Source organism: Dendrobates tinctorius, unplaced genomic scaffold (genome assembly GCF_039654945.1).
Source record: "Dendrobates tinctorius isolate UK_male_01 unplaced genomic scaffold, ASM3965494v1 ptg000097l, whole genome shotgun sequence".
Lineage (NCBI taxonomy): Eukaryota > Metazoa > Chordata > Amphibia > Anura > Dendrobatidae > Dendrobates > Dendrobates tinctorius.
In genome coordinates, this window is record NW_027361765.1 from 28,447,271 (window position 1) to 28,471,059 (window position 23,789).

Sequence of the window (23,789 nt, forward strand, 5' to 3'; positions counted from 1 at the left end):
TATCCTCCATCCCATAGTCCAATGCCCATATACCCATCATACATATTCGCCATCCCATAATCGAGTGCCCATATACCCATCACACATCCTTCATCTCATAGTCACATACCCATCATACATATCTTCCATCCCATAGTCGAGTGCCCATATACCCATCACACATCCTCCATCCCATAGTCCCATACTCATCACACATCCTCCATCCTATAGTCCCATGCCCATATACCCATCATACATATTCGTCATCCCATAGTCGAGTGCCCATATACCCATCACACATCCTTCATCTCATAGTCCCGTGCCCATATACCCACCCACCCAAAAACAGTTTTAAACAAAATAAATAACATTTGTGCAGTCTATGAATTTGTTGTAAGAAATAGAATTGCCTCCATCAGATCCTCCTTCATAGGTGACCTCAAATCTGACCTAATTTTAAGGCCAGAGAACAACCTCTCTACACTAACTTGGGTTGAAGGCAAAGCCGTAACCACATGGGCAACATCTCTAACAATTTCTGGGTATAAAGGAATTGCCTCGTGCAGTCAGTTTTGATGAACGGTTGAATTTTTCTATTTCTTTGAGAGTAAGTGAAACATTTTGCTGAAATATGGTCAATTTGCTTGCTATAGGAGACGGAATGAAATCTTTTTCCTTGCGGCAACGCTTTGCCTGCTCCATGTCATCCAAATACTTGTCAAAGTCAAATTCCTCATCTGATGAGGATGAAGATATGGCAGCAGTATCACTGTCAGGACCCATGTCCTCTTGCGCCTGGCAGTCCTCCTGTAGGCCAATCATCCTAACTGCTACCTCAGTCAGAGCTTCTTTTCCTTTAGTAAGCTGTTGATCATCAAGCAGTATGCGATGACTTAGGTCCACATAAACAGCCGCCAGAAAAATTTTATTTTCCAATAGCCGTGTCTCTCTGTTTCATTGAAGCAGAAATACGATCTGTGATTAAACCTCCTCTTTGGGACAGGCAAAATAGCAAGTTCTTCCACTCCCTTATGAAAATGCCAGGAGTTAAATCCTCAGCTTGTAATTTGTTAGTCACGGTAAATGGGTGATTAAGCAGTTCCTTCAATTCAGCCACCTGTGTCCATTGACCTGCATTTAGGGTTACCTGAGGGTTCGCCATATCTATAAGAAACTGTTTTAGTTCAAGCAATTGCTCAATCATTAAATAAGTGCTGCCCCACTGAGTGGCTTGATCGATAATTGCCCCTTTCCCAGCACGTCTCTTCAAGATGGAATCATTTTTAGGGGTTCTGGCGGCAATAACCAATTTCCTCACTTTTCCAATCAGATTTCCAGCATGTCCCTCTTGCAGACTATCTCTGATTGCCAGCTGCAGCATGTGCACAACACAGCGCATGTGATGAATATGAAAAACCTATCCTCAAACTAAGCAAAAACGCTGTGTGTGAATGTAGCCTTAGATCAGGAATAGAACAGCCATTTATAGGACATTTCATAACTTTCCCAAATTCCTATGAAAAAATATTCAGCACATTCTGCATTGAACTACTGTACCCAATTTATTATATATTTTAGGAGTTGGTCCATTTTATACCGACTCCACCAAAATGAGCACCGACTCCACGACTTGACTCCATGAAATCCCATCCACTTTGCTGTAACATCTTGACGCTGCGGATGTATGCAGCGTTCAACCCACAGTGTTTACTGACCGTGGGAACATAACCCTTAGAAACAATGTGCTAGTGCATATTAAAGCCTATTAATTATTGCACTGCTATTATATTCATTGGCTTTGATAACCAGAAAGGATATATTAAAGGGAACCTGTCAGCTGTTTTGGCCACTGTAAGATGCGGCCACTGCCTTTCAGGGCTTATCGCTCTACCTGTACATTAGTGGGAATAGGTTTCTAATTGGTAGCGATAGTATATAAGCACTTAAATTAGTACCATTCCATAGGTATGTCACACGATTGCCTATGTAACAGGTTCTTATATTATTGCCTCACTAAATTTGTAGGGATCATACAATTAGATCCATTTGGAGTTGTTCATATAGGATACCACCATATTCCTTATCTACACTCACTGGCCACTTTATTAGGTACACCTGTCCAACTGTGTGTTAAGACTTAATTTCTAATCTGCCAATCACATGGCGGCAACTCAGTGCATTTAGGCATGTAGACATGGTCAAGACAATCTCCTGCAGTTCAAACCGAGCATCAGTATGGGGAAGAAAGGTGATTTGAGTGCCTTTGAACGTGGCATGATTGTTGGTGCCAGAAGGGCTGGTCTGAGTATTTCAGAAACTGCTGATCTACTGGGATTTTCACGCACAACCATCTCTAGGGTTTACAGAGAATGGTCCGAAAAAGAAAAAAAATCCAGTGAGCGGCAGTTCTGTGGCCGGAAATGGCTTGTTGATGCCAGAGGTCAGAGGAGAATGGGCAGACTGGTTCGAGCTGATAGAAAGGCAACAGTGACTCAAATTGCCACCCGTTACAACCAAGGTAGGCAGAAGAGCATCTCTGAACGCACAGTGCGTCGAACTTTGAGGCAAATGGGCTACAGCAGCAGAAGACCACACCGGGTACCACTCCTCTCAGCTAAGAACAGGAAACTGAGGCTACAATTTGCACAAGCTCATCGAAATTGGACAGTAGAAGATTGGAAAAACGTTGCCTGGTCTGATGAGTCTCGATTTCTGCTGCGACATTCGGATGGTAGGGTCAGAATTTGGCGTAAACAACATGAAAGCATGGATCCATCCTGCCTTGTATCAACGGTTCAGGCTGGTGGTGGTGGTGTCATGGTGTGGGGAATTTTTTCTTGGCACTCTTTGGGCCCCTTGGTACCAATTGAGCATCGTTGCAACGCCACAGCCTACCTGAGTATTGTTGCTGACCATGTCCATCCCTTTATGACCACAATGTACCCAACATCTGATGGCTACTTTCAGCAGGATAATGCGCCATGTCATAAAGCTCGAATCATCTCAGATTGGTTTCTTGAACATGACAATGAGTTCACTGTACTCAAATGGCCTCCTCAGTCACCAGATCTCAATCCAATAGAGCATCTTTGGGATGTGGTGGAACGGGAGATTCGCATCAGGGATGTGCAGCCGACAAATCTGCGCCAACTGTGTGATGCCATCATGTCAATATGGTCCAAAATCTCTGAGGAATGCTTCCAGCACCTTGTTGAATCTCTGCCACGAAGAATTGAGGCAGTTCTGAAGGCAAAAGGGGGTCCAACCCGTTACTAGCATGGTGTACCTAATAAAGTGGCCAGTGAGTGTATATAGAGCACTGGAATTGTCGGTTATATCTTACTATAGGCATCACTCTTCACACTGTCATGCTGGTTAAAATTAAGCAGCCATTAGCCTCCTCAGAAGATATCCTGTTTTAATCACCTGTCCAGGAGGTCTTTGCTTCATAGGAGATTAGAGTTTCAGCTCTTTCCCCATTTCCCCTGTTAATTGGTTTCTCTGTTTCTAGGTCTAATTAATCACCCTTCAAAAAGGAGAACTTCTCCAGCTATACCTAGTTTCCCTCTTCCTATATGTTCAATGTGTGGGGGACAAGTCTTATGGATTTTTTAATTGTCCTCTGACGTTGTTAGCTGGGGATCTGGCCACTGGAATCCCAAGGTTCCTGAGATTGAGGCTCAGGAGTCCTATGTTTTAGCCAGGCAAAGTTCCCACCTGGACACCACCACTTAATTTATTGTCTATAGGGCTGACAGTCAATTATTGGAACTCTGTCAGCACAGAATGACTGTTCAAACCAAGTGCAGGCATTCGGTGTTTAACGGCAGGGCCAATCATTTTAATTTTGCCTTCCCACCTGCTTGTTTTCCTTTAACCACCTCCCTTCTCAGCCAGAGCTGTCAATCAATAAAAGGAGGGAGGGGAGAGAGATGAAAACAAGCAGCGTGAAAGTATATTTATTTGGGCCCGCCGTGAAGCACCAAACTACAGAACCTAGTTTGAACAGTCATCCTGTGCTGACAGAGTCCCTTTACCCCCAAGGGCGGTTTGCATGTTAATGACCAGGCCAATTTTTACAATACTGACCGCTGTCCCTTTGAGGTAATAACTCTGGAACGCTTCCATGGATCCTGGTGATTCTGACATTTGTTTTGTCATGACATATTGTACTTCATGTTAGTGGTAAAATTTCTTTGATATAACTTGCGTTTATTTGTGGGAAAAAAAGCGAAATCTTCAAAATTTTCACCAAATTTCCCAATTTTCTAACTTTGAAATTTTATGCCCTTAAATCACAGAGGAGATACGGCACACAAAAAACTTAATAATTAACATTTCCCACATGTTTACTTTATATCAGCACAATTTTGGAACCAAATTTTTTTTTTTGTTAGGAAGTTATAAGGCTGTGTGCACACGCTGCGGATTTTGCTGCGGTTCCGCAGCGGTTTTGGCCGCTGCGGACCCGCAGCAGTTTCTGCTGCGGTGTACAGTACAATGATTCCCTATGGGAATCAAAAACCGCAGTGCAGACGGTGCGGAATTTTCCGCGCGGATTATCTGCGGTTTTCAATCCGCAGAAAGAATTGACATGTCAATTCTTTCTGCGGATTCTCCTGCGGTTTGCCATCTCCTCCATTGAGGAGATGAAAAACCGCAGGGCAAAACCGCAGAGCAATCCGCAGGTAAAACCGCAGGTCTTTTGACCTGCGGTTTCACCTGCGGATTGTACAAAATCCGCGCGGATGAATCCGCACCTTTTCCGCAGCGTGTGCACACAGCCTAAGGGTTAAAAGTTGACCAGCGATTTCTCATTTTTACAACACCATTTTTTCTTTTTAGGGACCACGTCACATTTGAAGTCACTTTGAGGGGTCTATATGATAGAAATTACCCAAAAGTGACATCATTCTAAAAACTGCACCCCCTCAAGGTGCTCAAAACCACATTCAAGAAGTTTATTAACCCTTCAGGTGCTGCACAGGAATTTTTGAATGTTTAATAAAAAAAAAAAAAATCAACATTTAACTTTTTTTTCACAAAAAAATTACTTCAGGTCCAATATTTTTTTATTTTACCAAGGGTAACAGGACAAATTGGACCGCAAAAGTTATTGTGCAATTTGTCCTGAGTACGCTGATACCTGATGTGGGGGGAACCATTGTTTTGGCGCATGGCAGAGCGCGGAAGGGTAGGAGTGCCATTTGACTTTTTTAACGCAAAATTTGCTGGAATTGAGATCGGACGCCATGTCACGTTTGGAGAGCCCCTGATGTGCCTAAACTGTGGAACACCCCCCCCCCCCACACACACACACACACACGTAACTACGTTTTGGAAACTAGATCCCCCCCCCCCCAAAGGAACTTATCTAGATGTGTTGTGAGTACTTTGAACCCCCAAGTGCTTCACAGAAGTTTATAACGTAGAGCCATAAAAATAAAAAATCATATTTTTTTTGCCCCAATTTATTTTCCCAAGGGTAACAGGAGAAATTATACCCCAAAAGTTGTTGTGAAATTTGTCCTGAGTAGGCTGATACCCCATATGTGGGGGTAAACCACAGTTTGGGCACATGGCAGAGCTTGGAAGGGAAGGAGCACCGTTTGACTTTTTCAGCGCAGAATTGGCTGGAATTGAGATCAGACACCATGTCGCGTTTGGAGAGCACCTGATGTGCCCAAACAGTGGAACCCCCCCCCCCCCCAATTCTAACTCCACCCCTAATACTAATCCAACCCTAATGGGAAAATGGAAATAAATAAAATTGAAAAAATGTATTTTTCCCAAACTAAGGGGGTGATAAAGGGGGGTATGATTTACTATTTATAGCGGGTTTTTATATTTGGCAGCTGTCACACGCTAAAAGACGCATTTTATTGTAAAAATAGTTTTTGCATCACCACATTTTGAGAGCTAAAATTTTTCCATATTTTGACTCTGAGTCATATGAGGTCTTATTTTTTGCGTGAAGTGTTGACGTTTTTATTGGTACCATTTTTGGGCACATGACTTTTTTTTATCGCCTTTTATTCCGATTTTTTTGAGATGCGGAATGAACAAAAAGCAGCAATTCATGAATTTCTTTGGGGGGGTGGCGTGTTTAGGGGTAAGTGCATACGTTGCGAATTGTGCTGCGGATTTTTCAAATGACCTGCGTTTTACCTGCGGATTAGCCTGCGTTTTGACACCTGGTCAAACCACAGCGGATTCCGCTCAAAGAATTGTCATGCTGCGGATTCAAAAAACCGCAGCTAATCTGTGCGGAAAAATGCACAGCATGTGCACTGCGTTTTTCAATTTCCATTGACTATAAAGGTACTGTACAACGCAGCAGAAACTGCTGCGGATCCGCAGGGCCAAATCCACCGCGAATCCGCAGCAGAATCCGCAACGTGTGCACGTACCCTTACACCGTTCCACGTGTGCTAAAATTGATAAAGCAGTTTTATTCTTTGGGTTATTACGATTACAGCTATACCTCATTTATAACCCTTTTTTTTATGTTTTGGCACTTTTATACAATAAAAACAATTTTATATATTTTTGCATCGCTTTATTCTGCGAGCTAGAACTTTTATTTTTTCACTCATGACGCTGTATGGTGGCTCTTTTTTGCGGGACAAGATGATGTTTTCAGTGGTACCATGTTTATTTATATCCATCTTTTTGATCGCGTGTTATTGCACTTTTTGTTCGGCGGTATGATGATAAAGCGTTGTTTTTTGTTTGTTTTTTTTTGTTTAAAGGGGTTAACTAGTGGGGCAGTTTTATAGGGCGGTTAGTTACGGACGCGGCGATACCAAATATGTGTACTTTTATTTTTTTATTTACAAAAAAAAATTTAATTAGGGAATTTTTTTATTTAGGAATTTTTTTTAATTATTTTTACACTTTTTTTTCTTTTATTATATTGTCCCAGTGTGGGACATCACTATAAAAAGTCAGATCGCTAATCTGACACTTTGCAATGCACTGTGTTAGATCAGCGATCTGACAGGCAGTGAAGCTGGCTTCTCAGCGCCTGCTCTCAGCAGGCACTGAGAAGCCACCTCCCTGCAGGACCCCGAAGGCCCACAATGCCATCTTGGATCTGGGGGCCTACAGGGAGGAGGCCCTCGGAACAACGCGAGCACATAGTCCTGGGTGTCAGCTGTGATAATCAGCTGACACCCGGCCGCGATCAGCTGCAGTCCCCCCCCCGTGAGCGCGACTGATCGCGTATGACGTACTATACCGTCCATGGGCATGAAGGTCCAGGGCACATGGACGGTATGGTACGTCATATGTCAGGAAGGGGTCAATAGAGTAGTGGAGCACATGCAAAACTATTGTTGCTAATTGAAGACCTTGCTACTTATGCTGAATTCTGGCAAAAGTTATTAATAAGAATAAAGATTTATTCCAAATAAAAAAAACACAAAATATAAACTAGAGCCCACAAGACCTACCAGTTGAATTGGTAGGTTTTGCTAGTCATTGAGTCCTCTGTGTGTTTTAGGTCCATATACACAATAGAAGTAACATGATGGCTGTATCCAACGACTGGGCGCAACAGTCAGTGTCAAGGTAGATGAAGGAAATCAGTTTTTGGCTGCAGTGGTCACTGCTGCAGCCATGATATCACAGATCGACTAGAAGCAGCTGAGAGGGGTTGTTGAAACTGCAGGGGATTATGTTAAGAAGAGTGGGTTTGGTTTTTCTCCCCCCCCCTTCATGTGACTCAAGCTTTTGAGAATTTTAAACTGGAACACCCCTTTTTAATTATAGTGGATTTTTGATCCCTGGTCACAAATCCCAAGCAGTAGAAAAATTAGGTAATTGGTACTCATGTCATTATTTTGGAAGGCTACCAATATATAGCTTTCCAAGAGGCACCTGCAGAAATTGTAAAATCCACTTTTCTTATTAAAAAATCACATTAAATAACATTCATAGAGTGTATCCCTGTGAAAAAATACATCTGACAAGTTCCAAACTGCCTATGGGTTTTTGCCTTATGTCATTTCAACAAACTTTGCATAAATCAACAGTACAAGTGAACAAAATAAAGTTCTGAATATGCTTTCTCCATTTACAAACCTTCCCACCCTACCTCTTAAATTCAATATTCAGTCAGAAAATTAGTCTTCATTCCTTACAAAAGGGACTTTTAGTTTAAAAAAGAGATTATAGCTGACTATTGAAATCTATAGGAAGGTGAGAGTGGAGGAGAACAGACATACACTCACTGGCCACTTTATTAGGTACACCTGTCCAACTGTGTGTTAAGACTTAATTTCTAATTAGCCAATCACATGGCGGCAACTCAGTGCATTTAGGCATGTAGACATGGTCAAGACAATCTCCTGCAGTTCAAACCGAGCATCAGTATGGGGAAGAAAGGTGATTTGAGTGCCTTTGAACGTGGCATGATTGTTGGTGCCAGAAGGGCTGGTCTGAGAATTTCAGAAACTGCTGATCTACTGGGATTTTCACGCACAACCATCTCTAGGGTTTACAGAGAATGGTCCGAAAAAGAAAAAAAATCCAGTGAGCGGCAGTTCTGTGGCCGGAAATGCCATGTTGATGCCAGAGGTCAGAGGAGAATGGGCAGACTGGTTCGAGCTGATAGAAAGGCAACAGTGACTCAAATTGCCACCCGTTACAACCAAGGTAGGCAGAAGAGCATCTCTGAACGCACAGTGCGTCGAACTTTGAGGCAGATGGGCTACAGCAGCAGAAGACCACACTGGGTACCACTCCTCTCAGCTAAGAACAGGAAACTGAGGCTACAATTTGCACAAGCTCATCGAAATTGGACAGTAGAAGATTGGAAAAACGTTGCCTGGTCTGATGAGTCTCGATTTCTGCTGCGACATTCGGATGGTAGGGTCAGAATTTGGCGTAAACAACATGAAAGCATGGATCCATCCTGCCTTGTATCAACGGTTCAGGCTGGTGGTGGTGGTGTCATGGTGTGGGGAATTTTTTCTGGGCACTCTTTGGGCCCCTTGGTACCAATTGAGCATCGTTGCAACGCCACAGCCTGAGTATTGTTGCTGACCATGTCCATCCCTTTATGACCACAATGTACCCAACATCTGATGGCTACTTTCAGCAGGATAATGCGCCATGTCATAAAGCTCGAATCATCTCAGATTGGTTTCTTGAACATGACAATGAGTTCACTGTACTCAAATGGCCTCCTCAGTCACCAGATCTCAATCCAATAGAGCATCTTTGGGATGTGGTGGAACGGGAGATTCGCATCAGGGATGTGCAGCCGACAAATCTGCGCCAACTGTGTGATGCCATCATGTCAATATGGTCCAAAATCTCTGAGGAATGCTTCCAGCACCTTGTTGAATCTCTGCCACGAAGAATTGAGGCAGTTCTGAAGGCAAAAGGGGGTCCAACCCCTTACTAGCATGGTGTACCTAATAAAGTGGCCAGTGAGTGTATGTAGGCACAGCTTAAGTGTTTAACTTGAGTAAGGTAATCTTACCCTCTTATCTGGATTCACAGCTATATGGCTCAGTACTTGCTGCTTCTGAATGTTTGCTAATAGACTGCAGCAGGAATCCTTCATGTGCCTATGTACTGTGTATAGGAGACAGCATACCAGCTGGTCTCTATTTAGAGGCAACTTAAAACTAGTGAGCGAGCCTTCATTGTAGAAAACTGGGGAAAAATGCAGTATACAAGTCATATAATGGCTAGAAATAGTGGTGGTGTTGTGCACAAACAGCGTTTTTTGAAACTTGAAATGAGACATGCATAAGACTTCTATTTATTTACTATTTAATTTGTACCTTTTTGTTTTGTTAACTTGGAATGTTCATTTCATCTACTATATAATCGTCTAAGTCTGTCTGTCTGTAACGGAAATCCCGCGTCGCTGATTGGTCGCGCCTGGCGGGCGTGACCAATCAGCGACTGGCGCAGTCCGGCCGCGAATTGGCGTGGAATTTTAACGATGCACGCTACCGTCGGGAGATCTGCGGCGGGTCATCTCCTGCCGCACGGAGATCAGCGGCGACGCAGCCAGGAGATGATCGGCGCAGCGATCAATTTGCGGATGGTACCCAGGGCCTGGAGGAGAGAACTCTCTCCTCTGGGCCCTGGGTACCATAAACCTGTAAAAAATAGAATTAAAATAGTGATATACTCGCCTTCTGACGGCCCCCGGACGCTTTCCCTCCTCTCACCATATGCCGGCGTCTTCCGGTCCCAGTAATGCTTTGCGCAAAAGACCGCTGATGACATCACTCTCGCGAGAGCGTGACGTCATCTTCCTTCCTTCGCGCTAAGGATTACTGGGACCGGAAGATGCCGGGAGCGTGGAGAGGAGATCGGGGGCCGTCGGAAGGTGAGAAGAACCTTCTTTTTTTTTTTTTTGCGTTCTATCTTTTACTATTGATGCTGCATAGGCAGCATCAATAGTAAAAAGTTGATCACAGTTGTCAAACAATGCTTGACAAGTATGACCGACCTGTCAATCACACTCCAAGCGATGCTTGGAATGCGCTTGAATTCCGCACGCGAAAATTCCGTTAGAAGCACATGTTTTCTGCTGGAAAACGCATGCGTGTTTCCCGCAGCGGGAATTGCGGAAATTTCCACAGCATTTCTGCAATGTGGGTACTTGGCCTCAGTGTGACAAGCAGCAGTGACCAGGCCCCCGCTGTGAGATCGCCGATCGTGGTGGATCGTCCTGGACCATCTTTTGAACGTCTGTCTCCCGCTGGCCATATTCTATAATACCCGATGCGTTAGAAACTGGCCACTATCTAGTAATATATATTCTTTGTCTCCCCTTTTTTTTGCTTTGTATTATAGGCCTGGATTTGGTTATACGTACAGATACTTTACCCTAATTCATCAGTTGTATTTTTTTTTTTTCAAAATTTCCTGGAATTATTGCACAGTTTGTACTCCAGCTTCAGTGCCTTACTCAAAAATTTGGCACATGCGTCCAATTTGGTGCAAAATCTTCCAGCGCAAAACAAAAGTAAAAAAATTGACTTTAAAAATCTAGGGTTTTTTTTTTTTGTTTTTTTTTCCCCTCCCCATTTTATTCTGACATGGGTTTCTATTTTCAAATTGGATTTGCAGTCTTTGGAAGCTGTCAAAATCTTCTTTAGTTTGCAGTGTTTTCAGTTTGTGTTGTGAGCTGTAGCTGAAAAATAACAGGATGTGATTTTAAATTAATTTTGCAAACATGCCTGAAGTGCATGTACCAACCTGATTGGCATCCAAACAGAAGGCAATATTGTTTTGATTTTCTCTTTAATATTTTAAAATGTTTCATTAGTGTTGTTACCATAATAAATAATGTTTAATAGTGCCTCTTAAAAAATATAGCTTTTTAAGCACTATGAGACTTGTAAAGTGTGAAAACTTTTTTTTTTTTTATAGATTATTGCGTATGTAAACATGAAGTTGTAACTTTTTGAGTAGATTTTTCATGTTAGTTTTTGTCATAGATGAGAGAGAGGATAAGTGAAATGGACTAATAAAGATATTTTCTCTTTGATAAAACACTAATTGAAAAATGTTCTGTGTACAACTTTGTTTCTTTCCATACCACACAGACCTTCTGAAGATTTGGCACCACACTCTAATATATGTGCACACTATGTCTATCAAGTGGATTCTGTCTGAAAAAGCTGCCAAAAGAAGTGATTTGATCACTTTTCAGGCAACTTCTGTTTGGAAGCTGCTCATTAGTGTGATTGTGTACCCGGCCTAAACACTTATAGCCCTAGTTTCAGAAGTCATCCCAATACAAAACACAAGATCACACCAATGACTGGGTGACAGAAACTCTACCTCCCAGTAACTCTGAACAGATCATAGAGCCCATCTCAACACTATAAATGGGAGAACAGTATACTGTTTTGGATGTGCAGTATTTCCATTCAGTATTCATGAATGAACAGATTCTCCCTGACTTGATTCATCAAATTAGATGCCTCTTTCTCCAAATTGCTATTTCTATACTCTTTTAGGACTTTTCAATGAAAAACTGACTAAAAATTGGCAGCTGCATTCCCTTCCTTTTGGTCTTAAAGAGAATGTGTCGCTAGGTTTTTGCTACCTAATCTGAGAGCAACATAATGTAGGGGCAGAGACCCTGATTCCAGCGACATGTCATTTACTGGTCTGCTTTGTGTTGTTTTTTTATAAAATCATTGTTTTATCAGCAGTAAACTATTACTAAATGACTACATGACCTTCTGCCAGGTAGTCCAACTACACCCCACCACTGATTGGCAGGTTTCTGTGTATGCTGTGGATAGGCAGAAAGCTCCCAATCGGAGTTTTATTAATCCACATATATTACTGACTAAAATAATTATATTGTTAGGTAGGTCTTAAATTATATTTATATATTTTTTCTTTAGACAGCTCTAAAACAGCAATGTTCACATGAATGTGTTAGGCTCACAAGATGAGGTGGATCCTCAAAGGCCAGTTAAGGCACACGGGAACAGGTTGCAGAGGTCCTGGAGACCGCAGCCAGCTACTGAGCAGGCCGTGGTGCACAGACAAAACAAAAAGTCTTTAATATCAAGACACAGATGTTTGTTTTGATAGGCCATGGGGTGCTTTCGCTTTGCATTCTGGCACCAGTATGTTGGGACTTGCGTCCGAACCCCACCATAACACAGGATTTGGACCTATATGCCGTCTGGGCCATAGACTATAATGGTGCTGACAAAGCAAACGTGTGCTCTGTCGTGCATCGTTTTCAGGTTTGTACACCTGGAGAGGGACACCCAGACGCAGTAACCAATGAACTGGTGTCAGATTCAAAGCAACCCTCATATAGGCCTAGTTAGATGATCACATGGGAACACGCCGGGCTACTTGCAAAGCCTGACGTGAAGCACAAGAAAGTTTAGCAGACCGGGGTGAAGAGGGAGCAATCCTAGACAGGTGTGTAACAGAATGTCATGTTTGACTTTTGTAAGTGTATGGACACTTTGTGGGTGAAGACCACACCACCATGTGGTTTTAAATTGATTGTTACAGGATATTCTGGTTAGGGTTATAATTGCTATTTACCTGAATCTGTGCTATCTTCAAGGAATGGATCCTTTAGGGCTGCACAACTTTGCAGGTGAACAGCAGTTTTGTTCATAAAATCAAGCTGCTCTTGACAGTCAATTCTGACATACACTTCAAGGTGCTTGCTTCATGTGTCCTTATTCTGAAATGCTTGTGCAGTAAAGAAAAACAATGATATTCACTATAAATGGTGTGCAAAGATAAATGTGCATACTCCTATCGTTGATTCGCTCTACTCATGTTGCTGGCTGGTCCTCCTTTCGAACACCACATGTTACCTCTGTAGCAATGACATCAGGGGTGTCTGATGCAGCCTGGATTGGTTCTAGCAGCTATATGTCCCTGTATTGGAATGTCTTCACTGCAGTAGGAAGTAGAGAATAGTAGACTACATCAGAATGAGAATGATGGGGGGTATGCATTTATTTTTGTGCACTATGAGCTGATTCAAACATTTTCTTTACTGGGAGCCATTTTGCACTAGGACTGTATGGTGTCTTACATGAGTCGCCTTCAAATCAGTTGTGTTCACCCCACAGGTTCACTTTGCCCTATGAAAAATGAAATCCAGCACCATTTGATCATTGGGGAAAGAAAATCCTGTGACCTTGGAGCCCTAGGTAAAAGGAAAATTGTGCAACATGCTCCATTTCATGTCTTTTGGGTCATTTTCAGTGTAACATGCTTGTTTTGTTTATTTACCCACAATTTCATTATCTATAAATGCTATTTTGCAAAATATGGAATTGTCAGCTTACTTCTTGATTATTAACTTATCCATTGCTTGTGCTTATTTAGTAAACAATGGCTGAATTATTAATGGAATGTGAAGAAGAGGAGCTAGAACCATGGCAGCAAAAATCTAAAGCTATTGTGATTGATGATGACGATGATGACGAACCAATTTTTGTTCGAGAAATTAGTGTTTCAAAGCCAACCAATACAAGTAAGGCTTCTTTACTTCTATATTCAGGGTAAATAATTATATTTAGTAAATTGTTAGTTTGCCACATTCGGTATTGTAAGCCAAAACCACCAGTGAATGAAAAATCCAGAAGTGGTGATGTGTTTCTATTATACTTTTCCTCTGACTGCCAATGTAAAACACTGACCAAATACTGAACGTGTGAACATGATCTAAAACCGTGAACTCTTAGGGTACGTGCACACGCTGCGGAATCCGCTGCGGATTAATCCGCACGGATTTTGCAAAAACCGCAGATAATCCGCAGGTCCAAAGACCTGCGGATTATCTGCGGTTTTGCCTGCGGTTTGGTCCTGCGGATTCACTATCTCCACAATGGTGGAGATAGGAACCCGCAGCGGTTTCCGCAGAAAGAATTGACATGCAATTCTTTCTGCGGATTCAAAACCGCAGCAAATCCGCGCGTTTTTTTCCGCAGCGTCGGCACAGCGGTTTTTTTTCCCATTCAAATGAATGGTACTGTACACCGCAGCTAAAACTGCTGCGTGTCCGCAGCGGCCAAAACCGCTGCGGAAACGCAGCGGAATCCGCAGCGTGTGCACACAGCCTTATGATGGACAGTATAGAGATGGACTACAACACTGGCAAAATAATGCAACAGTTTCTTTTATCAAAGCTGTTAAAGATGAGACAAAGTAACCTCTTGTGGATGGGGCTTATTTTGGCCCTAATAGAAACACCTTTTTTCACACCTAACTTTTTTTTTTTTTCTTTTTTTTTTAAATCTGCGTCCTAAACCTATCAACCAACTTTGTAAAAATCTTTGTAGGGAGCAAGAGAAGACGAGAAAAAAAACAAAACTGTAATTCAGCAATTTATTTTTAATGTCTTGAATATTATGTATTTATTTTTGACACAAGTAAAATTATGCCGTGGGTCAGTGCTATTGCTGTAATGAGAGATTTATTACTTTTCTGCCTTAAATATACTGAAGAGAAAAGTCTTTTTGATTTGCCATATTCTAATTGATTTCTATTTTATTTTTTTGTCATTGGAGCAGCATGAAGATATTTTTTGTCAAGTTGTAGTTTTCATTGGTACATTTTTACACATTGTCTGACTTTGGTAATTTTTTTAATTTTTTTTAAATAGGGTAAGAGTTAGTATTTGTTTTTAGTTTAATTTTTTTTTTCTATTAAAGTTTTTTTTTTTTTTTACACTTGATTTGTTAGTCCCTTTAGGGGCTTGCACCTGCGATCGTCTGATTCCTTGTACTGTATACAACAATATTTCAGTATTGCTGGATATAGTAATAATCATGGTCGTTTGTATTTCAATAATTTTATGAAATTTACAAGTTGATACAGGAAATGGAAAGGGATAAGTTGTTCTTTAAGGGGAGAACTTACAAATGTAGCTCTTACATTGGTACCATGACAAAATGTGTTGATCACATGTGTCAAAAATCAATTGAACAGGAAAATTACACAGTTGAAGGGAACCCGTCAGCTGTTTTTGCCGATATAAGGGCTTATCTACAGCATTATAGAATGCTGTAGATAAGCCCCCGATCCGACCTGCAAGATAAGAAAATTAACTTTTAGGCTCCGTCCACACGTAGCGGAACTCTCGCAGAAATTACCGCGAGAATTCCATTCGGCGGGAAAATCGCATTTTAAATTCCCGTGATTTTCCCGCGGAAAAACTAGCATTTTGCAAGCATTATTAGCTTGCAGAATTGCTAGCGTTTTCCAAGCGATCTGTAGCATCGCTTGGAGAACTGATTGACAGGTTGGTCATGCTCGTCAAACATAGTGTTTGACGAGTGTGACCAACTTTTTACTATTGAGGCTGCCTATGCGGCATCAATAGTAAAAGCTAGGATGTAAAAAATAATAATAAAAAAAAAAAATATTGTTATTCTTACCTTCCGGCGTCCCGCGCAGCCTTCCCGCCTCTCTTCACGCTCCCGGTCCCAGTAATCCTTTGCGAGAATTACCGCGATGACGTCCGTTCTCGCAGGATCGTGACGTCTCGCGGTCATTCGCGATGACCGCGAGACTTCACGATCCTGCGAGAACGGACGTCATCGATCGCAAAGGATTACTGGGACTGGGAGCGTGGAGAGAGGTGGGAAGGCTGCGCGGGACGTCGGAAGGTGAGAATAACAATATTTTTTTATTTTAAATTCTATTTTTTACAGGGATATGGTACCCAAAGCCCGGAGAACATTCTCCTCTCCTCCGGACCGTGGGTACCATCCGCAAATGTTCTGCTTACTTTTCGCATGGTGTGCACAGCCACATGCGGAAAGTAAGCAGAACAATTCATTCCTATGGGTGCAGGATCGCTGCGATTCTGCTAAATTAATGAGCATGCTACGTTTTTTACCGCGAAGCGATTCCGCCGCGGTATAAACCGCAGCATTAGCACGGCATTGCGGAATTCCATAGGAATGCATGGGATGCTTATTTTTCACGGCAAAATCGTGCGGTTAAAGCCAACACAAAAATAAAACCGCCACGTGTGAACATAGCCTCAGGGTATGTGCACACTTTGCGGTTTCTGCTGCGTTTCCGCAGCGTTTTTGGCTCTGCAGAAACGCAGCAGATTCTGCTGCGTTGTACAGTACCTTTATTTCCTATGGAAATAAAAAAAAGCTGTGCACATGCTGTGTTTTTTTCCGCGCGGTTTTGTTGCGGTTTTCAAAACGCAGCATGTCAATTGTTTGGTGCAGAAACGCTGCAGTTTTACACCGCATCCATTATGAGGTGCAAAACCGCAGAAAAAAACGCAGCACTTTGTCCTGCGGATTTCCTGCGGTTTTCTCTACAAAATCCGCAGAGACAAAAAACTATGTGTGCACATACCCTTATTATACTCACCCGGGGTTGGTCCGGCACGATGGGTGTCGCAGGTCCAGCGCCTCCCATCTTATGATCGCCGCCCTCCTGCTTGCTTCATGGCTCACTGGTATCGCGCTCCTGCGCGCAGATGTACTTTTCCGTCCTGTTGAGGGCAGAGCAAAGTACTTCAGTGCACAGGTGCTGGGCCTTACTGACCTTTCCCGGCGCCTGTACACTGTAGTACTTTGCTCTGCCCTCAACAGAGCAGATAAGTACGCGGGAGCTCGATACCAGGGAGCCATGAAGAAAGCAGGAGGGCGGCAATCATAAGAAGATGGGAGGCGCTGGACCTGCGACACCCATTGGACCAGATGGCCCCCGGGTGAGTATAGTAAAAGTTAATTTTATTCGGACTCCCATGACAGCACCACGAGAGAGGGGATCCGCCCTTTAGGAACAGGAAACCTACAGATACAAAAGGGCGGCACCTCTCCCACGCATCAGTTGGTTTCCTGTTCCTGAGGGGATGGGATCCTACAGAAGACCGGATCCCAGGGCCGGCCGGCCGATACAGGTAGCGAGGGGGTCTCCTACCTCGGCCTGGTGCGGAACTCCTGGAAGATGCCACGGTGGCCCAGGATGGGTGGCACGGCGGTGGCGGATGCAGCAGGGAGTGGCGTCCGGAGGAGGTCCGTCTCCAGGGTAAGACCGCCGCCGGTGAGTATGCCCCCCCCGGGGGCTCCCGGCTCCTGCGGCGCAAGTGCGGTGGTAACGGGGGCCGGCGCGGCTGCGGGGTGCTGAGACCGGGGAGCGCTGCATTCCGGAGCGCCCGGGCGTCCCGCGTGACTTCCGGTCACGTCGGGGTCGCGGTGACGTCAGGGGGCGGGCGGAGGATGCGCTTCCGGGTCGGCGGCGCCACTGCGCAGGCGCGAGAATCCAAGATGGCGGCGCCCATCGTAAACGCCGATAAGCGTCGGCTCTCCGGCCAGGTGCGGCGCCAGCTGGGGAAGGGAGCCCTATTAAGGGGGAGGGGCGCGGCAGGAATACTGCTGTCCGGAGGAGGGGTATATAGGCAGGACCCTGGCAGGGTGCCTTGCCTTGGCCACATTATTGCGAGCAATAATGGAGAGCGAGCAGCAGCAGCGGCAACGGCGGCAGCAGCGACAAGCATCACTACCGCCCCTGGATGACCTTCGGCAGGGCAAGCAGAAAAAGAAAGAGTCCCGTGACAGTAAGGAACGTGCGGGACGAAGTGACCAATCCATTCATAAAAGCTCCTCTAGGCAGACAGGAGCATCGACGGAGAAAAATCCCCCTCATTCTCCGGTACTTGATTGTGGCACTGGTAAGTGATCTTCGTGAAAGTTCACTCAGTGACGGGACCCCCCTTCTGTGTTTTATTTTAGGGGAAGAAGGCTACAAGTAAAACTAAACACAGGGAATGCGCACTCTGCGCATGCCTATTACCAGACTCATGCCCCAAGAAATTGTGCCCCCCCTGTATTCAGCAGACAGTGGCGGAAGAGTCGCCCGCGGTAGCGGCGAGTTTAAGGGACATAGTCAGCGCAGAAATGAAAGAAACCCTAAAGTCTTTGTCCCAGCCAGAAAAGTCTAAGGGGCGGGGTCCCGGTGGAGTCCGATTCCTCGGCAGAATGGTGGAGAAGTAGAGACTCCCAGGCTTCATCTCCCTCGTCCTCCTCAGGAGAAGAGGACTCTGGGCGGTTTTGTTTGCCGCTTGACAGGGTAGACAAAGCTGGTCAAAGCAGTCAGAGGGACAATGCAAGTGGATGAGCCTAAGCCCCAGTTATCCATGCAGGATGTCATGTTCGGGGGGCTGGAGCAGAGGAAGCGTAGAGTCTTCCCATTAAATCAGAAATTCCAGGATCTGATCCAGAGAGAGTGGAAAAAACCGGATAAAAGAGGGTCGCTACCACCAGCCCTCAAACGCAGATATCCCTTCGACTATCCGGCAGTGAATACTTGGGACAAAGCCCCCAAATTAGATGCAGCCATTGCGAAGGCATCGAAAAGATCCTCGCTACCCTTTGAGGACATGGGATCCCTTAAAGATCCCCTAGACCGGAAGGCAGATACCTTCCTTAAGAATACCTGGGAAATGGCTGCCGGGTCCTTAAGACCAGCAGTGGCATCAACATGCACGGCCAGGTCCATGATGGTCTGGTTGGACCAGTTGGAGTCACAATTAAAACAGGGTACGTCGAGGCAAACAATTCTTGGGGCCCTACAAACAATCCAAGAGGGAGCAGCATTCCTAGCAGATGCCTCAGCGGATGCTGTAAGAATGGCCGCCAGGGCAGCAGGTCTCTCTAATGCGGCTCGTAGAGCCCTGTGGCTAAAGTGCTGGAAGGGAGACATTCAGTCCAGGGCGAAGCTCTGTGCTATTCCGTGTGAAGGTGAATATTTGTTCGGCGCAGTCCTGGACAAACTGCTTGAGAAGGCTGGGGACGACAAGAAAAAATTCCCAAATCTCTGGTCTGCGTCCTACCGACGTCCATTTGGTAGAAGGAGATTCGGTCAGGGGAGAAGGCGCAATTCTTCGCCTATTAGAGACCGTCCCAGATGGGAAGATAGAAGGAGAAGAGGTACAGGCTACATGTTCAGACGCTCGTCGAGAGATCAACAGAGACAGAATCAATGACTAGTAATTCCCGTGGGGGGTAGACTGTCATCCTTCCTCCCGGCATGGTTACAGATTACAAATAGTGACTGGGTGCGCAAGGCAATATCCACCGGGCTTAGATTGGAGTTTACCCAGGTCCCGCTTGATACCTTTAAACCAACTCCTTAAAGATCTTCACCCCTCGAACAAGCAGCTTTAGAAGCGGAGGTCTTGAGCCTTTGCCAGAAAAACGTCCTGATAGAGGTTCCAGAATCTGAGAGAGGAAGAGGGTTCTACTCTCCCTTATTCCTAATCCAAAAACCTGATAAAACATTTAGGACGATTATTAATTTACGTTTCCTTAATGAGTTTTTGGTTAATCGTGCTTTTAAGATGGAGTCCATCAATACAACAATAAAAATATTGTTTAAAGGCTGTTTTATGGCAGTCATAGATTTGAAAGATGCGTACTATCATGTACCTATCCATGCAGATTTCCAGCAGTACCTGAGAGTGGCGGTTTCAGTAGACGGCACAGTCCGTCATTATCAATATAGAGCCCTTCCCTTTGGTCTCTCAGCAGCGCCCCGGGTATTTACAAAAATAGTGGCCGAGGTTATGGCTCATTTACGGGAAGTGGACATCTTAATTGTTCCATATTTAGATGATTTTTTGATTGTGGGAAAATCGGTGGGCCATTGTTTATCCCAGATAGAAAGAGCTAAATCCAGGTTAGAAAACCTCGGATGGATATTAAACTACGAGAAATCCCGACTCCAGCCCTTAAAGATACGGAAGTTTCTAGGCTTACTATTAAATTCAGAAACTCAGCAGTGTCTATTGCCATTGGATAAATTGCAAAAGATACAGCAGCAGGTTCTTCGGGCGATTGATAATCCTTCTATGACCCTCAGACAGTCCATGTCCCTGTTAGGCTCTCTAACCTTATGCATCCCAGCAGTCAGGTGGGCACAATTCCATACTAGAGCCCTTCAGAAGGACGTCCTGGTTAATAGCAGGGCCTTGGAAGGCTCCTTACAGGGTCGAGTGTTGCTAAGCCCCTCAGCTGTTACATCGCTTAGATGGTGGCTCGATGACGAGAACCTAGCCTCAGGGGTGCCCTGGATAACGCAGATAACCCGTATTATAACCACAGACGCTAGTCCCTTCGGTTGGGGGGCCCATATGGGGGACATAGTGGTACAGGGACATTGGGATTCTGATACTGAAATCTCATCCAACCAGAGAGCTATTGGCGATAGAGCGGGCAGTCAAAAAACTCATTATGTACCTACAGGGCCATCATGTGAGGATACTCTCGGACAACCAGGTAGCGGTAGCATATGTCAACCACCAAGGTGGAACCCGCTCCGACGCCCTGATGCGGATAACAGAACGTCTCCTTCAGATAGAAAACTTTCCTTTGCTATCTTTAACGGCCCTCCACATCAGAGGAAAGGACAACGTGAAGGCAGACTTTCTAAGCCGCAAGGCTCTAAAGCAAGGAGAATGGGCTTTGAACAGGGATATTTACCACCAGATTATCCACAGATGGGGTCAGCCAGAGGTAGACCTCTTTGCCACCAGAGAAAACAGGAAAGAAGAATCGTTCTGCTCTCTGAATCCCAGGGAAAATCCACTGGCAGTGGATGCCCTCCTGATAAGATGGAACTTTTCTCTGGCATACGCCTTCCCACCATTAAATCTTCTACCTCTGGTAGTAAGGAAGATCAGGGAAGATCGGGCAAGAGTCATATTAATTGCCCCCTTTTGGCCCAGGAGAACCTGGTTCGCATGGTTGAGGACCATGTCGGTATGCGATCCCTGGGTACTGCCAAACCTTCCGGATCTCCTCTACCAGGGGCCAGTCAGCCACCCGCAAGTAGCGGGACTCCATTTGACGGCGTGGTGTTTGAGAGGACACTATTAAAGGATAGAGGGTTCTCCAAGAATTTAATTGATACCCTCCTAAAAAGCAGAAAACTAACTACCACTAACATCTATGCTAGGACCTGGAAGCGATTCCTGTCCACCTTTCAGTTTGATGTCAGAGACGGAATTCCCACGAAACATATTCTGGAGTTTCTCCAGAAGGGTCTCGAATTGGGTCTCTCCACAAGTACATTAAAAGTACAGGTTTCAGCCTTAGGAGCCTTGTTTGCATGTGATATTGCCAATAACTATTGGGTAGCAAGGTTCATCAAAGCGGCGGCTAGATCGAGACCCATACACAAAGACAGATGTGTGCCTTGGGACTTAAACTTAATCCTTACAGCCATGACAGAAAGTCCGTTTGAACCTTTGGATTCTGCCTCATTAAAGATTATATCTCTTAAGGCAGCATTTCTGGTAGCGATAACATCCGCACGTAGAGTGAGCGACATACAGGCACTTTCCAGATTGCCCCCTTACACAGAGTTCTTACAGGATAGAGTAATCCTAAGGCCAGATCCAGCATACCTTCCCAAGGTAGCATCACAATTTCACAGGACACAAGAGATAGTTCTGCCTTCCTTCCTCCCTAATCCGACCAACCTTAAGGAGCAAAAACTTCAGGCATTAGATATTAGGAGATGCTTACTTAAATATTTAGCAGCCACGGATCCTTGGAAGGAGAATGCATTATTCCTATCCTTCCAAGGTCCCAGGAAAGGTTGTAGAGTATCAAAACGCACATTAGCAAGGTGGGTTAGGGAGGCTATCTCTCTTGCCTACACAGCAGGTGGAGGTCCGGCTCCGCAGAACCTGAGGGCGCATTGCACTCGTGCCATGGCATCATCTTGGGCAGAAAGATCTGGAGTGTCAATTGATCAGATATGTAAGGCGGCCACCTGGTCATCTCCTTCCACCTTTTTTAACCACTATCGGTTAGACATGGGTGCCTCCTCAGATCTCACCTTTGGGCTAAGGGTGCTTCAGGCTGTAGTCCCTCCCTAAATTAATTTTACATCTCTGTAATTCTCTCGTGGTGCTGTCATGGGAGTCCGAATAAAGTATTAAGTTACGTACCGGTAACGGTATTTTTCGGAAGCCCATGACAGCACCCTTAGTTCCCTCCCTTGCTCACATATAGGGGTACACTCCTTTAGAAGATTGTCCACAATTTACGGTATGAGGGAGATGGTATAAAAATATTTCTGGTAAATAGGGTAGATAGGTTGTATATATTATATGTTGTGTACTAACCATGGTAGCCTCTCAAGCTCTGTAATCCAACTGATGCATGGGAGAGGTGCCGCCCTTTTGTATCTGTAGGTTTCCTGTTCCTAAAGGGCGGATCCCCTCTCTCGTGGTGCTGTCATGGGCTTCCGAAAAATACCGTTACCGGTACGTAACTTAATACTTTCTTATCTTTCAGGTCGGATCGGGGGCTTATCTACAGCATTAGCATTAGGGTTTATATACAATTTGGTAATAGATTTATAGTATGCTTCATGAAGTGACCTGCATATGTTGGAGTAGGTAATTTTTATACTTTCCTGCCATTGTTCTGGAGAGAATTGTTTCCTTAAGTCTTTTTCCCACTTTGACATGTAAGGGTTTTTAACTAAGGAAATATCATTTTTAAAACTTTCATATATATTACAGGTATTCCAAATAAGCTTATTTGTTTTCCCTAAAAGCTGACCAAGAAACTCTGCTAAAAGGTGTCTGCTTGATAGGAATTCCTGAATTTGAAGATGCAAGAAGTCACTTTTAGAGAAGGAAAGAAGTCTGTTTTTATCATGTAGATCTCTCACCCTTTTTATCCCTAATTGGGACCGGTAACCGGAATTACGGATTTGGTTAACAATGATTTTTATTTTGTTCAAATTTGTAGTTTTTTCTCTTGCGGATTTTGCAAACTCTTTCCAGGCTAAAATACTAGCTGAAAAGATGGAGAAGGGTCCAGGAGTGTAGTGTTGAAAATATGCTTTAATATTAAATCAAAGAGAGGACAGTAACATTAGCAGCTAACTCTAAATCTACCCAAGCTGTTTTGTGGTTCAGAGCTTAGCCACTCTTTGCTTTATTTAACAATGTTAGCAAAATAGTAGCATGCTATATTCAATAGTCCCAATCCCTCCCTTAGTTTGCTATATATATATATATATATATATATATATATATATATATATATATTATAGTTTATTAGGGATCTGTACTCTGCTGCAACAGGAGACTCGTTGTCATAAAAGTCTATGTTGGTTTATTTACTTCAGAAACCCGGAGGCACCAACAAAAGGTAATCAGCCTTTACATCAGGCAGACAAAGCATCAATGTCCATAGCAGGGCTCTTCATCCTCAAGCCTGTGGGCACACAGGCTGGGGTAATGTCCAGCACTCAGGCTCAGTCTGGAGACACACATACAGGAGGCC

At 44.2% G+C, this 23,789-nt stretch overlaps 1 protein-coding gene across 4 annotated transcripts in view; it reads left to right on the forward strand.

Annotated features, from left to right (window-relative positions):
* ZNF280D (zinc finger protein 280D) overlaps positions 1 to 23,789 on the forward strand; it is a 274,432-nt gene that overhangs the window by 19,033 nt on the left and 231,610 nt on the right. For 3 of the 4 annotated variants that reach the window (XM_073586999.1, XM_073586996.1, XM_073586998.1), the window contains exons 2-3: positions 13,578 to 13,658; positions 13,837 to 13,984. In XM_073586999.1, the coding sequence (XP_073443100.1) occupies positions 13,843 to 13,984 (142 nt within the window). In that variant the 5' untranslated portion in view covers positions 13,578 to 13,658; positions 13,837 to 13,842. The remainder of the gene's footprint in view (positions 1 to 13,577; positions 13,659 to 13,836; positions 13,985 to 23,789) is intronic. The other variant, XM_073586997.1, reaches the window with a different exon arrangement.